This window comes from Panicum hallii, chromosome 5 (assembly GCF_002211085.1).
Source record: "Panicum hallii strain FIL2 chromosome 5, PHallii_v3.1, whole genome shotgun sequence".
Taxonomy (NCBI): Eukaryota; Viridiplantae; Streptophyta; class Magnoliopsida; order Poales; family Poaceae; genus Panicum; species Panicum hallii.
This window is the reverse complement of record NC_038046.1, coordinates 48705366-48721429: the sequence shown is the minus strand read 5'-3', so window position 1 is coordinate 48721429 and position 16064 is coordinate 48705366. Positions and strand designations below refer to the sequence as shown.

Here is a 16064-nt window from a genome sequence, read left to right as displayed (position 1 = left end):
CCCCATTCGAATCCCGATAGTTGTGCTCGATTTTTCGAGATGGCTGTCTTGACGGTGCTGCTCTCCCTCGTTGCAGGTGGCCGATCGAGTTGGATTTTACCTCCAGTAATTGTTCCTTGTGCATGCTAAACAAATCTAGGCATCACAGTTTGGTCAGTGCTGGATCTAGATCTCAGCCTTGGCCTCGGTTGAATGTAAGGTTCCATTGAATAATTGATCAACTAGCGGAAGAGGTTCCATTGAATCAAGAACGCCGGCAATGGCATTGGGATCCACCGGCATGCTCCACGCTCATGGACAGAGCTGACACCGTAAATGCGCGAGTAGATTCTCCGAATGGCGCTGAAAATTTAACCCATCCTCCACGTGCCATCAAAAATTAAGCCATTTCCTCGATACCATTGAAAAATATAATTTTATCGCTTATGTGCCATTGCTATTATCTCTATATAAAAATAGAATGTAAAGTCATTTAACCGTTGAGATCTTTCATCATTTTCCCGATTGTACCGCTCTTCAAATCTTATCCATATAAGTTTTCTCCAGTTTCCTCCCAGCCTTATCCATCTCCCACCGTCGAGCGGCCCTAAAATCCTGGTGTCGATCCCCACCGGATCCCGTGCGGTCGGCCGGTCCCGTCGCGGCTGCCGCTAGCACGAGCTCCGCTCGGGCTCGCCTGGCCGTCGCTCGCCACGAGCTGCTGCCGCTGGCCGAGGACGCCTGGCTGCCGCTACTTGCGTGGCCGCGGGCGAGCCGGGGCACCTGGCCGCCGCGCGCTCGCGTGGCCGCGCTTGAGCAACGCGCGCTGCCTGGCCACCGCTGGCTCGCGTGGCTATGCTCGAGTAGCACGTGGGCCCGCCTAGCCGCCGCGCACGCTAGCTGCCGGGGGAGCAGGGATGGCTCGCGTGGCTGTGCTGGAGCAGCACGGTAGCTACTAGGGGAGCAGGCCCGCCTAGCTGCTGCGTGCAAGTCCCGCGCCGATTCCCGCGTTGAATCCCCAACTGCACAAGATTCAGCTAAGCATGAGGGATGGGGATGCCAAGCAAGAATCTGGACGGTTCTTGGCTTTCTGCAGGGTGAGTTTTTCATCCATTCTTCTTTTTTTCCACGCTAGATTATAAGAACTGTAATTAGGAACATTAGATAATTAATTTTGATGGGCCGTTCATTAACAGGATGGACCCTAAGTCAAGTTACTTGCTGGAAATCAGACTCAATTGCAATCATGAAAAGCGTAGGAAGGATATTTTATACTTTAGCTTCAACAAAGTTATGGATTCTAATCTATGCAATTTTAAGGACCTTGTCGAAGAAATTGTTAATCAGTACCCTCCTAGTTACCTGAAAGTAGTGCATATTTTTTACTACGATGAGGTCAAAAAATGCTTCCCACAAGTCACAACAGATTATGAACTACTTGAAATGTTTAGCAAGCATGTTGAGAAGAAGGTACTTCGTATGACCATTGCATACACTGATCCCATAGATGCTATGCCTATCCCTAAGTGCTACACCCTAGAAAATTCAGATGTGCTTGATATCCCATGCACCCCATCTATGGCTTGTCCATCACTTGCTACAGCAAGCCAGTCCAATGAGCCAATATGCAGCCAATATTCTAAGCCAAAAACAGTTAGCCCGTTGAACCTAGCACAAATGAACCTAATGATGCTCCTGATGGTGCTGAATATTTGGCAAATCCTGAACCACAAAATGAACATGTGGTTGTTGATGATGAAGGCTTGTACTTAGTTGTTCATAAGACACATGTGGTTGAGGAAAGTGACTCTAGTCTGATTCTAAATCCGACGAGGAGTATGAGGAGGAGAATGACTTAGTTGGCAAGGATCCCTTATGACCTGTGCCAGTTATGGCCTATGACCAAGATGACCCACCAATGAGTGTAGGCAACCTATATCCTAATATGGAGCAATTTAAATTGGCACTTTCTCAACATGCTATCAAACATGAGTTTGAGTATGACACTAAAAAGAGTGATCCAAGATGATTGAGGGCTTATTGTTCAAGGAAGGAAGAAGAAGGGTGCAGGTGGAGGTTGCATGCTTCTACAATTAAGGGTGAAAAAACCGTAAAGGTAATTGCAACTATTATTGTTGTTATTTTATTGCTAGTTCTGCTTTGCAACATTTGATTATTAGTTGTTCTCATGCTAGGTGAAGAAGAACCCACGGCGACATACATGTTCTAGTGCAAGAAGAAGCAAGGTTGTAAAGAATGCAACAAAATTTTGGGTCTGTGAACAAGTGAAGGATCGGCTAATGGAGGATTCAAGTTTGAAAGCTAAAGAATTACAAAGGAGGATAAAGGATAAGCACAAGGTAGAGGTTCCCTACAAGAGAGTGTATGCAGGTAAAGAATTGGCACATACACGATTATTTGGTAGTTGGGACAATAGCTTCAACAACCTGTACAGGTTTAAGGCTGAGATGGAGAGGTGCTGTCCTGGAAGTTTTGTTGTCATTGATCATCATAAAGTTGATGGGAAAATCAGATTTAATAGGCTATTTTTTGCTATGAAACCATGCATAGAAGGTTTTCTAAAAGGATGCAGGCCTTATTTGGCAATAGATAGCACATTTTTTACAGAAAGGTTTAGGGGGCAGCTGGCATGTGCAGTAGCTGTAGATGGACACAACTGGATGTATCCAGTTGTTGTTGGAGTGATGGACTCAGAAACAAATGAAAATTGGATATGGTTTATGCAAAATCTTAGAGATGCTATTGGATCACCTGAGGCTTAGCTATATGCACAGATGCTGGACAAGGAGTGCTAACGAGAGTTAAGGAAGTGTTCCTAGTTGCAGAACATAGGGAATGCATGCTACATTTGGTGATAAACTTCAAGAAAAGATATATAAGAAAGATATTTGAGGATCATCTTTAGGCAGCAGCATATTCATGGGCTCCATACTTCTTTGAGAAGCATTGGAATGCAATGGATGAAGAAAATCCAGAAGCAATGAATTATATAAGGCAATGTCATACTAGGAAATGGGCAAGAAGTCAATTTTGTTCCGATTGCAAGATTGACTATGTCACAAACAACTTGGCAGAGTGCTTCAACAATTGGGTAAAGAAGTACAAGGGTTTGAATCTGGACGACTTTATGGATATGATTAGACAACTTATTATGGATGAGTGGGATATTAGAAGGGATGTCTCGGCAAAGATTGAAGGGGTATTTTGCCACACATCATGAAGGAGTTGAGGGAGCAAAGCAGGAACTTGGATATGGATGTCCATAGAAGTGGAGATATTCTTGGAGAGGTGGGTGTTAAGGGTGGTAGTGGCTACAAATGTGTTGTCAATCTAGAAGAAAGAACTTGTTCATGTAGGAAATGGCAAGTACCAGGGATTCCATGCAAACATGCCATTGCATTCATCACATATCTTAGGGAACCTCTAGAGAAATATGTTGACAACTATTATTCAGTCGATAAATTTAGAGCTGCTTAGTCTCTCATTCCTGCCATGCCTGACATAGCACAATGGCCACAATCTGATCATGGGTTTTTCATGCATCCACCACTCATAAAATCTACAGCGGGTAGAAGATAGAACCAGAGGTTTAAAGGTTGTACGGAAGGCAGCACAATAAGAAAGAAAGGGTCACATCATTGCAAAGTTTGTAAGAAATTTAGCCATCGCTGATATAAGTGCAAGGAAGGTGACCCTGAGGACATAGCAGCTATGCCAGCTGAAAAGTAAGCACTGTACCCTTAACCTACCATTGACTTATTATCAATTTTATTGTATCTTTCTAATAACTTGTTGCTGTTGATGCAACATAGGGGTCCACCAAAGAAAAGAAAGAAAATCATTAAGCCATCTTGTGAGAGTAGCATTGTACCTGTTGGTCTAACACCTAAAACAATGAATTTTTCTCCTAAGTATGTATCTGTACATCTATATTCTGGTTTTTTTCAAAGGCATATAGCATTTCATTCATTCCTAATATTACATTTGTATTACAGCCAAACTACCTCGGTTAGCTTAGGATCTAGAAATTCTCTCAGGTATATGTCATATTCACTGCTTACGCATATTATCATGCTTGGTAAATTTTTCATACGTACATAACTCATGTGTAGGTCCAGAAGTGGCTCAAACCAACTTGAGCTACTTCCTGCACGTGAGACAACACCACCACCTGCCACCTCCAAGCCCAGGGAGAAGAAAGCTAAAGGGAAGGCAGCAGGGAAGAAAAATAAAAAAGAAATTTCAGTACCACATGATAGTCCTGCAATGAGTACTAGAAGCAAGACCCCTCAACAAGACAGCCCTGCCTCTCATACTAGAAGCAAAAGAAAGCTTCCACTTACTGATTTGAACTAGTGTTAATGCTGTTTCTTTTGTATGTCATTTCCTATTTTGGTTGGTCTTTGTGACACCAAATCTCGTTTCTTTTGCTAAGCTTATTTCAACTAGTAGTTGCTGTTACTCTACCTATATAGCTGCTTGTATGGAAGCAATGGCTGATTGCAAGGATGCTTGTATGGACATCAATGATTACTTGTATGGCTACTTGTATGGCTGCATATATGGACAACAATGATGCTATATAGACATCAATGGTTGTTTGACTAGTTGCTTATTTGGATATCAATAGATGCTTGTTCTGTGCATGTGTGATATCAGTTAATATATGGTCCATTTGGTCTGTGCATTAGTGAATCAATAAACATGGAGATCTCATAAACATATATGATCTGTGCAATATATATTGGTGTGTGCGTTGCTTCTTGTGTATACATACATATAGACTATTGTTGTTTAATGCAACGGCATATAAGGGATAATTCATCTTTCTCTTCTAGGAGTAATATCATCTTTTTTACCTTCATTAACAGCCATGTGACTATGCTATAACGGTAGTGGCATATAAGGGATAGATTTAAATTTTCAATGGCATTGAGAGGATGGCTTAATTTTTTATGGCACGTAGGGGATGGGTTAAATTTTCAGTGGCATATAGGAGATTTACTCTACAGGCGCAGGTGAAGGTGCATACCTGCATCCCTGCATCTCAGCTTTGTCCCAGCCTGATTCATCCAGGTTGAGATGCGTTTTTTTATCTGCTAGCTGCCTGTTATTGATCTCGCATGTGTAGGAGCTTAATTTTATTTTGAAAACTCTTTTTCATTCTCTATTTTCCATATGCACAGATAGATCTTGCTGCAATTGAGATCGAGTACACATGCAGGTCCGTCAAACAACCACGAATTCAGCTTTTCACTGCAATGTCGATAAGTAATAATATGATAGAAAGCTGGATTATTTCTTTTCATGTGAAAGCATGTTGAACCCAGATCTCATTTGGCCTTGCAGCTTGATGTTTCTGCACAGCTATTTAGATGCATTGGTACTTGAATCAGGACCATTTTATTTATCTATTCTCAGTTTATCTCACTTGTGCGCTATCTGAAACATCAGGATATGTTGCGTCAGAGTGTTGGTTTCGGGCCTAATCTTCCACGGCGTCGTTGGTGTGGTAATGAAGCTCATTGCTGGTGCTGGTACCATGGCATGGATATCTATCATCTCGGAATATGGTAGGTGGCTAGGACTATCTTCTGCTGTGCCTCCTTCTGTTGAGGTGCCATGGTGCTCTTCCTCGGCAAGGATCGTCAGTTTAGCTAGTGCATATATTTATATATGCATTTAGTGTTTGAATCACCAATCAAATGTATGTACATTATTTTCAAGAACAATAGGAAGCATATCATATAGCTTGTGCTCATGGTACACAAATGAAATACATACCTCATGAAGTCCATGTACCATAAAAGTAATAAAGTGTAGTGTCCAACGCACTTATCAAACCATGTAGGTTGCTCATGAGTTAGAATGAAAAACACAAGCAACCTACTATATATAACAATACTAGGAGATGCAACGTATGTACACAACCTAGCCAAAGCAATGGAGCTACATGATGCTTGAATTGAAATCTAACTACCATTACCTTAATTGCTTTATGGGAACTTGGGCAACAAATGTCCAACTTATGAACTTACTTTTTTGCTTGATTTTTTCTCTTCATCTTGCAAGCCAAGTCTCCAAATCTCCCGATGCTGGTCTACGGGCTTCAAGTGTCCTTTGGAACCTATATCATTTGAGGCCCCTTCATGTTGATGATAACTTCTTTAGGCACCCAAATGGAGCGGTTTCAACTCCATTCCTTCTTCCCAACCTTATGAGCAACCATCTTACCATTGCTCTTCTTCTTGATGACATAGGAGGTGCTCTTGCTATTATTTCTCCGGTTGGGCTTGGTGTAGATGAGAGAACTCTTGATGGTGAAACTCTTGGGTTGAGGATATTAATAGGACCTGTGGCCTTTTTTATAGCACTTGAAGCATGTCACGGTTGATCCCTTCTCAAGTTTTTTCACCATGTTGTTATGGTTATCTTGAGAAGGTTCGACAATGCTCTTGATGCTCTTGCGTTCAATCTTGCCAAGTCCTTCATGAGCCTTTCTACTTTTTGCTTGAGCTCATCATTCTCCTTGGCAATTAGATCATCACATGATTCTACACCAATATTCTCATAGCATTTCTCTTTGCAAAGGTTAGAGCAAGAATCATTAATTAAATAAATGCAAGAAGTTGAAGCATCTACCTTGGAGATAGGAATTGCACAAGGGATAGATTGCTCTATTTCCAAAGAGTCATTAGTTTCATTCTTAATGCTATCAATTTTTAATTTGAGTTCTTCATGCTCCTTGCTAAGCAATTTGAATTTGCACAACAAATCATCATAATTTGTAGCAAGGGAAGCATTAAGAGCACTAAGTTCTTTAATTTCCTTATATTGTCTTTTCATGACTCTTTGTTGCTCATGGATTAAGTTAAGAAGTTCTTCAAATGAAGGAGAGTCGGAGTCATCATCACTTACATCGCTTTCACTTTCCATATCTTTGGCCATAAGGCACATGTTTGATGATGATGATGCGCCGATGTTGGTGCGGGTGGTGAATCTCTTGATCTTGATCGACTCATCGCTTGAGCTTGTGCTAAATCTAAGGATTTGATCAATGAGCTCTTTGGTTGGTTTGGAGGACTCTAGCAGAGTTTCTATAGTTTCTCACGAATTCCAGCAAGCTCAAATGACCCGGGGTGAGCCTTATATAGGCTAGAGATCCATTCCTAGCTATTACATGCCTTTCCCCTTAAAAGCATAAAGTGTCGGTTAAACGGTCATAGCTGTCGGTTTAACCGGTCACTTTGAATCGGCATGCTAGCCGTTGGACTCCAACTGCCATCTTCTGTTGACGTTATTGCACGAACGCCTTGCACCAATGGGTGCCGGTTCAACCGGTCCTGGAGGATTTATCTCTTGAACTCTTCTGCACGTTGAAATGCTCTCTAAGTAATCAACTGACCAATACACCGACGCTTCTTGTTGCACCGTCGATTCAACCGGTTCTGAAGGCACTTTTGCCAAAAACCTTCTAGAGCGAAACATGTTCATTGAGTAACCAACTGTCCATTGCACCGACACCTCAAGCCATAGCGTCGGTTCAAACAATGCTATTGATTTCTTCTTCACTTGATCGTTGTTGCAACTACCAATGCACCGACTTGTTATATTCTGGCATCGTCGGTTTAACCGGTGCATCATTTATGCTGAACCTTGTCCAAATCGTTGCTGTGGTCATTTGAACACCTCATATATATTCTCTGCATTTTCACTACAATCTGGCATCTTGACAGCAATTTGGGCCATCTTGCATGTTGGACTCCATCCATGGGATCTAGAAATCTTACAATCTTGAGCTCACAAACTTGTTAGTCCTATTGACTATGTGTCAGACCCGGGGCCACGGGACTGGGTACATAACGTAGTTTAAAGAGGTCTAAGAGATTAAGTCCGTCTTATCTCTTGTTCATCTTGTTTATCTCTTATTTATTCCATTTAAATAGGAGATAGAGCTAACCGATACAGAGAGAATCTACTCGAGATATGTTCTGGTACGATTCCTTAGCTGGTGTTGGTTAGTATCTTTGTAACCCTGGCCTCTCGGATATATAAGGGAGGACAGAGACCCTCTCAAAACAGACGATCTCTAGATCATTCTATACCAAAAGAATACAAACCACCATACAGGACGTAGGGTATTACGCACCTTGCGGCCCGAACCTGTCTAAATCTTATGTTCCTTGCACCTTCGGATTCCTGATCTCGGCGTCTCCTCACCCAGAACTTACCACCTTGGGTATATCCCTCGGTGGGCAGCCGGTTAAACACCGACAGCTGGCGCGCCAGGTAGGGGGCGCGTCGAAGATCCACCGGCGAGCTCGATGGCGACTTTCAAATTCTCCAGGTCAGTTCCCTCTCAGGGCATGACATTCGTTTTTGGCTCGTGGGTCTGCATCACAGATGGTGTGGGCGATTTTTGGCGATTCCTCATCGACATGAAGCCAAAGATTTCCGCTGCGGATCTCCGTAGCGACCTTGACAAGTTCGTCGACGATCTCGACAACTTGCCAACCTGTGCTTCTGCAACAAGGATCGAGATGGAGTCTGCTCCAGGCTCGACTTCTTCCAGCGTTGCAGCAACTTCCCCTGAGTTGGACTTGTTCCAATCTAGGGATCTGCATAGCCGATCCCAACTTGGTTCATGCAAACCGGCCACTGATCTCCAAGAGGCCAACGTCTCTGGGTCCCTCTCCATGCTAGAGAAGGACCTGGACTTTCTGCTCCAGGACGGAAAGCCTGAAGCCACTGCGTGTCGGGGGGCTTCGGGTTGTTTTGGTGTCGGTGATCTGGTGATCACCTCCATGTCGGAGGGGCGCATTGTGCATTGGAGGGGCATGGCGCTCTCCGATCTACTCGAGGCAGAGGGTCGACTTGTGGCTCACCTCGAGCCCTTGCCTTTTCAAGAGGGCAGGCCATTGGCTACTGCGGAGGAGGGGTCAACTGAACTAGTCGACGCGAGCTCTCACGAGCTTTCCTCCCGCCAGGTGTTAATGGCGGAAGAAGGCGAGGACGATGGGGATCTTCCGATCGCCAACTTTGAAGCGGTCTCCGAAGATGAGATCACAGCCAACGCCGGCGACGAGAACACCACCGATCGTGAGGCGCGGAGAGCCAGGAACAAGGCCCGCACAATCCGACGGAGGAGGGCCAACGAGCGTAGGCGATCTATGCATCACGAGCTTGATCCTGAGTTCGCCGCCATAAGCGAACGGGGTTTCAGGACTCCGGTGGCCAACATCGCCAGGGTGACGGCCATCCTCAAGCGCAGTCATGATCCAGATATGCGTCAAGCACTCCTTTATGCACAGAGGGCCTGGATCCAGCTTGATCAGCATAACCTAGCGTCCACCATCAGGGAGGAGCGCGTGGGTGAGAGTCGGAGCCAGGCTCATAGCCGAACGGCTGGCGGCCGTCCTCGACACCAGCTCAGCAACGACAACGCTTGCGGGAGCCAGGCCCCTGGCGGGAGGCAGCAGCCACAGCCAGGAGGTCACCCGCGACAGGCCAATCATCGACCTCCTCCAGAAGACCTGTGCCAGCACATCAACGAAGGTCGCGATGCGTGGACCGTGATCTCCTCCAGGTCGCCATTGAGGTCGCAGGGGGTTCGAATATCACCAAAGTCGTCTACTTCCCGATGGCTTTGGACCCTGCGCCGCTTACCTGGTTGGAAAGCCTCAGCAACAACTCCATCGACTCCTGGGAGCGACTCAAGAAGGTCTTCATCGACAACTTCCAGGGAGCGATCGCACGTGCAGGTGTCAGACCCGGGGCCACCGGGCTGGGCATGTAGCGCAGTTTAAAGAGGTTTAAGAGATTAAGTTCATCTTATCTCTTATTCATCTTGTTTATCTCTTATTTATTCCGTTTAAATAGGAGATAAGGCTAACTGATACAGGGGGAATCTACTCGAGATATATCCTGGTACGATTCCTCAGCTGGTGTTGGTTAGTATCTTTGTAACCTTGACCTCTCGGATATATAAGGGAGGTCAGGGACCCTCTCAAAACAAGAGATCATTAGGTCATTCTACACCAAAGAGAATACAAACCACCGTACAGGACGTAGGGTGTTACGCTCCGTGCGGCCCGAACCTGTCTAAAGTCTTGTGTTCTTTGCACCATCGAGTTCCTGATCTCGACGTCCCCTCACCCAAAACTTACCACCTTGGGTATATCCCTTGGTGGGCAGCCGGTTAAACACCGACAGCTGGCGCGCCAGGTAGGGGGCGCGTCGAAGATCCATCGGCGAACTCGTTGGCATCTTTCTAGTTCACCAGGTGGCGGATTGCTACCTTCATGCATGTGCATCGGTGGATCGATTTATCGAGTTCGAGATCGGATCCTTCAGCGAACGGCTACATCGACTTCGACTACTCGGCTCGACTTCGCCTTGCGCTGCAACGCCGATGCACTGCGGCCATCGACCTCGACAACCCGGTTCAACTTCGGCTTGTGCCGCAGTATCCGCGCGCAGCAGCGACGGGTTCGACTACTTCGACTTCGCGAGGACGATCGGCAGCTCGCCGACGATTACTTCAACTACTCGTCTCGACTTGAAAATTAGTCGGAATCGACTCCGACTAGTCGAGCTTCATCAACAAACCGTCGCAGCTCCATTAACGAGCTCCTCGGCTTCGTCGATATTCATCCACGAATCAAGCTAAGTGATTTTTACCTTTTCCGACTTGTTCTCCACAAAATCGGCTACCCTTTCGGGTACGCCTCTCGATGGGCATGAAACCCTCGGAGGCTACGCCCTGATCGACTACTCTTGGGATGTTAGACCGACAGCCACAGCTTTGGTGCACCGAGTACTGGAGGCTCTGTCACAGACTTAATGCGCCGAGTGCTGGTGGCTTTGCCACAGCCTTAGGACACTGACTACGGAGGCTACGCCACAAGGTTGTGTTCTGAGTGCTGGAGGCTTCATGGGACTACACCCTATGGAAGTATAGATCTTTGCGTGTTGCCACACACGCACTCGCCGACTACTTATGCGTGTATGTCTCTCGATGGGTATGAAACCCTCCAGAGCTACACATCGCCGACTACTTTATGCGCACTGCGCATCCTCTTTGTCGCATGACGACTTCTTTGTCTTCTCTTAACGGTTGCTAAAGTACTCGGGTAGCACACGCCTTAATCCGTGAAACCTCGACTCTTCTGTAAGCCTATGCTCCTACGCGTGCATGCGGCTAAGCTCCCTACGCTATGGTCTACGGCCATCAGAGATCAGGTGCATAAACGTAATAGGCTAACTGTCCGGGGAAATTACATGGCCTAGCAAGAGCAAGACGCGAAATTTTTACACCGAATAAATTTTGGTGTCTTTATATGATTACTGAGTACTACTCGGTATCTTCGCATTATGCTACATAATGTGTGCATTGTCTTTTTTCAGGTCAAGCTTCAGCAACAACCCTCCAGGCAGCGTGGCGTGCCATCGCAGTTTCGCTAGTTCCCAGGCTCGGGGGCTGGGCGATGCGCACTACTCGACATGACTCATTTGGCTCTCCTGACTCGTAAGCTCGGGGGCTGGACGCCGCAAAACTACTCGAAGACGACTCATACGAAGACTGAGAGTGCAGAAGAAACCTTAAGTCACCGCGCGGTTAAATAAACCAGCGGGAAGCTTAATTTCACTATGCAGGAAGCGAAGAGTTTTTCTCGGGATTTCAGAGTAACACCAATACCACGATTCTTGGATCCTTTTTCCCAAACCTGGGAGATTTGGGTTCAAGGCTCGGGGGCTGCGGGGTACGTGGCATCGACTACTTATTTTTCGAATTTATTCGAAGAGTAGGTAAGGAGGATTCAAGCTTAATTTGACCCTCAGCCTGATTCTCCGATTCAACCTAAGGCTCGGGGGCTACTCCATATGGAGTGCGATTTTTCAAATCGCACACCATATCAAAAATAAAATTCGGGGCATGAGCACCTCATAGCTTCGATGCAGCCAAGCAAGTACTCGAAGAAGGACTTCAAGACGAAGCTTCAGAAGAAGTCGAAGACTGCTTCGAAAGTACTCGATAAGCCTGCAGCACTCAGCTACGAAGAGCTCGGGGGCTTGTCAGACCCGGGGCCACCGGGCTGGGCATGTAGCGCAGTTTAAAGAGGTTTAAGAGATTAAGTTCATCTTATCTCTTATTCATCTTATTTATCTTTTATTTATTCCGTTTAAATAGGAGATAAGGCTAACTGATACAGGGGGAATCTACTCGAGATATATCCTGGCACGATTTCTCAGCTGGTGTTGGTTAGTATCTTTGTAACCTTGGCCTCTCGGATATATAAGGGAGGTCAGGGACCCTCTCAAAACAAGAGATCATTAGGTCATTCTACACCAAAGAGAATACAAACCACCGTACAGGACGTAGGGTGTTACGCTCCGTGCGGCCCGAACCTGTCTAAAGTCTTGTGTTCTTTGCACCATCGAGTTCCTGATCTCGACGTCCCCTCACCCAAAACTTACCACCTTGGGTATATCCCTTGGTGGGCAGCCGGTTAAACACCGACAGCAGGTACTCATCATGATCTTACCCAATGTAAACAGGAACGTAACGAGCTCCTGCGGTCCTACACACGTCGCTTTTTCGACGTTCGCGCCACCATCGCGAACATCTCGGAGGACGACATCATTGACTGCTTCTACAACGGCATCACCGACCCAGGCATCTACAGGGATTTCGGGCGGAACAGGCCGAAGACTGTTGCGGGCCTTCGTGATATGTTGCACGATTGGTCCGAACAGGAGGAGAAGATGCGGGAGCGGTTCCCGCGGCTTCAAGATAGCAATCTGAGGCGCCAACGGCTATCGATCGTCCTTCGCGGGGCAAGAAGTCGACAACGCAAGAGGAGTTTGAGAAGCTCCTGCAGAAAAAGTGCCCATGGCACCCAGGTTCCAACCACGCTGCCATTGACTGCTACCACCTTCGGAGGACGTTCAGCAACTCCGGTGGTGGTAAGAAGAACAAGAAGCCTGCGGACAAAGAACCTGAGGATGACGACCACGACGACCAAGGGTGCAACCCAAAGTTTCAAGACGCTTCGAAGGTCGTCAACGTCATCTTCGGGGGAGATGAGGATTTTGGCTCCAGGCGGGACCAGAAGCTGCTTCTCCGGAAGATTTTGTCCGTCGAGCCGGCGGTACCACGACCACTCCGTTGGTCGGAGGTCCCCATATCGTTCATCCACGATGACCAGTGGACGAGCTTTTCGGAGCCCGGTAAGTTCCCCTTGGTCCTGGATCCTGTGGTGGCGGAGGTCAAGCTCACCAAGGTCCTCATCGATGGCGGGAGCAGGCTCAATCTCATCTTCATCAGCACTCTGAAGAAAATGGGCCTGGATTTTAAGGACATGCTGGTTCCCAGCAAGTCCCCCTTCTACGGCATCATCCCAGGTAACGCGGCACACCCGCTTGGTACGGTAGTCCTCCCAGTCACTTTCGGCATGCGGGAGAACTATCATACTAAGTTCATCAAATTCGAAGTGGCTAACTTCGAATCTTCTTACCATGCAATATTGGGTCATCCGGCACTCGCCAAGTTCATGGCAGTGCCGCATTACGTCTATCTGCTTCTTAAGATGTCAGGACTCAGTGGAGTACTCACTCTCCGTGGCAACTTGAAGAAGTCGTATGACTGTAATCAGGAGGCAATCCAGTACGCTTCGACTACTCGTGTGCCAGATGCTTCGGGAGAAGTATTCGCGGCCGCGCAGCAGCTCTCTCAGTCCGGGCTGGAGATTCCTTCGAGGAAGGCCAGCAAGTCGAACCTCCAGTCGACTGATGACGTGGCCCTCAAGACGATCCAGCTTATTGGCGCGGGCTTTATTGGCGCGGGCTTAGGTGAGAAATAGGAATTCGCGCTCGTCAGCTTTCTTCGGGCTAACCGAGACATTTTCGCGTGGAAACCAGTGGATATGCCAGGGGTGCCCAGGGAGTTGATCGAGCATAGCTTGAATGTACACCCAAAGGCTGTGCCTAAGAAGCAACGCCTGCGTAGGTTTGCTTACGATAAGCGTGAGGCTATCAAAAGGGAGATAGCTAAACTTCTCGCGGCTGGATTCATTAAAGAAGTAATCCATCCAGAGTGGGTAGCTAATCCCGTTCTTGTAAAAAAAACAATGAATGGAGAATGTGCGTCGACTACACTGATCTCAACAAGCACTGCCCAAAGAACCACTTTGGGCTACCGCGCATTGACCAAGTTGTCGATTCAACGGCTGGTTGTGTCCTTCTTTGTTTTCTTGATTGTTACTCAGGTTATCATTAGATTGCGCTCAAGGAGGAGGACCAAATCAAGACCGCATTCATCACCCCGTACGGGATATATGCCTACAAAACCATATCCTTCGGGTTGAAGAATGCAGGAGCGACCTATCAGCGTGCGATCCAGATGTGCTTCGCGGATCAGCTGCACCGGAATGTTAAAGCCTATGTGGATGACATGGTCATCAAGACCAGGGAGTCCAGCGACTTGATTGCAGATTTGGAGGAAATATTTAGCAGTCTGCGCAGATTTCGGTGGAAACTCAATCCTACTAAGTGCGTTTTTGGAGTGCCTTAAGGGAAATTGGTCGGGTTCATCGTTAGCCTTCGGGGCATCGAAGCCAACCCTGTAAAGATCACGGCCATCACTGATATGGAGGCTCCGGCCACAATCAAGGATGTGCAGAAGTTAACAGGTTGTATGGTGGCCCTGAACAGGTTCATCTCCCGACTCGGGGAGAGAGGACTACCCTTCTTCAAACTCCTGAAGTGCCAAGATAAGTTCTAATGGACGGAGGAGGCCGAGCGGGCTCTACAAGATCTAAAAAATCACCTTCAGTCTCCTCCAATCCTTACAGCACCATTGCCGAAGGAGGATCTGCTACTTTACATCGCGGCAACAACCCATGTTGTCAGCAGTGCTATTGTAGTCGAGCGAGGCAAGGAAGGCCATGCGTTTGGAGTACAGAGGCCTGTCTACTTCGTCAGCGAGGTCCTCTCCGAATCTAAGGTACGGTATCCAGCCGTTCAAAAGCTTTTATATGCAATCTTAATCACATTAAGAAAGCTACACCACTACTTCGACGAGTACAAGATCACTGTGATTACGGATTTTCCGTTGGCGGATATTTTTCATAATCAAGATGCCACGGGGCGTATATCCAAGTGGGCAGTGGAACTGGGGGCTTTGTCAATTGACTTCAAGCCACGCACTGCAATCAAGTCACAGGCTCTAGTCGATTTCATGGCTGAATGGAGGGAGAATCAAGTCCCAACTCCAGTCGACAAGTCAGAGCACTGGACCATGTATTTTGATGGGTCCCTCAAACTCGATGGCAGCGGCGCTGGTGTTCTGATTATTTCTCCACGAGGTGAGCAATTGAAGTATGTCCTTCAGATCCTGTGGGCGGTATCCAACAATGAAGCCGAGTATGATGCCTTGCTTCACGGGCTTCGTTTGGCGATATCACTAGGGATCAAGCGACTACTTGTGTATGGCGATTCTCTTCTTGTTGTTCAGCAGGTCAACAAAGAGTGGGACTGCAATAAAGAGACGATGGACGCTTATGTCCAGGAAGTGCGCAAGTTGGAAAGCAAATTTTCTGGCTTGGAAGTTCACCATGTGTTGCGGGAGCACAATGTTGGCGCGGACATCTTGTCCAAATTGGGGTCAACACGTGCTCAGGTCCCGCTGGGAGTTTTCATGCAGGAGCTCAAGCAGCCATCCATCAAACCTTCTCCGCAGGTAACCATCGACGCGGGTCCCCAACAGCCCGATCGAGAGGTTATGGTGTTGGGGGAGGACTGGCGAGAGGCTTTTATTGACTTCATCCAAGATCAAAGGCTACCAGCGGGAATTGACGCCAGGAGCGCGGAGGCGGCACGCGTTCTGCGCAGAAGCAAGGGTTTTGTCCTGGTCGACGGCAAGCTCTATCGGCGTGGCGCTCGGTCAGGAGTTCTCATGAAGTGCGTCACTAAGGAAGATGGCTGCGACATACTGTGGGAGATCCACGAAGGTGTCTGCGGCAACCACGCAGATTCAAGAACGCTGGTGGGGAAAGTATACAGGG

The 16064-nt window shown here is 47.1% G+C and overlaps 1 protein-coding gene across 8 annotated transcripts; it reads left to right on the top strand.

The window, feature by feature from the left end:
• The first annotated feature begins 617 nt into the window (after nt 1–617).
• Nucleotides 618–4627, top strand: LOC112893329. 8 transcript variants are annotated; one of them, XR_003228779.1, is made up of 6 exons: nt 618–1076; nt 1176–2095; nt 2175–3725; nt 3813–3911; nt 3996–4037; nt 4113–4627. XR_003228779.1 is itself a non-coding variant. In XM_025960594.1 (5 exons), the coding sequence occupies exons 2-5, from the start codon at nt 3712–3714 to the stop codon at nt 4354–4356; spliced, it is 399 nt and encodes a 132-aa protein (XP_025816379.1). In that variant the 5' UTR covers nt 619–1076; nt 3566–3711; the 3' UTR covers nt 4357–4627. The 8 variants fall into 8 exon arrangements, 2 of the variants coding, with proteins under 2 accessions (XP_025816379.1, XP_025816380.1); XR_003228781.1 differs by having other exon boundaries at nt 625–1076; nt 2029–2095; XM_025960594.1 differs by lacking the exon at nt 1176–2095 and having other exon boundaries at nt 619–1076; nt 3566–3725.
• The last annotated feature ends 11437 nt before the right edge of the window (nt 4628–16064 follow it).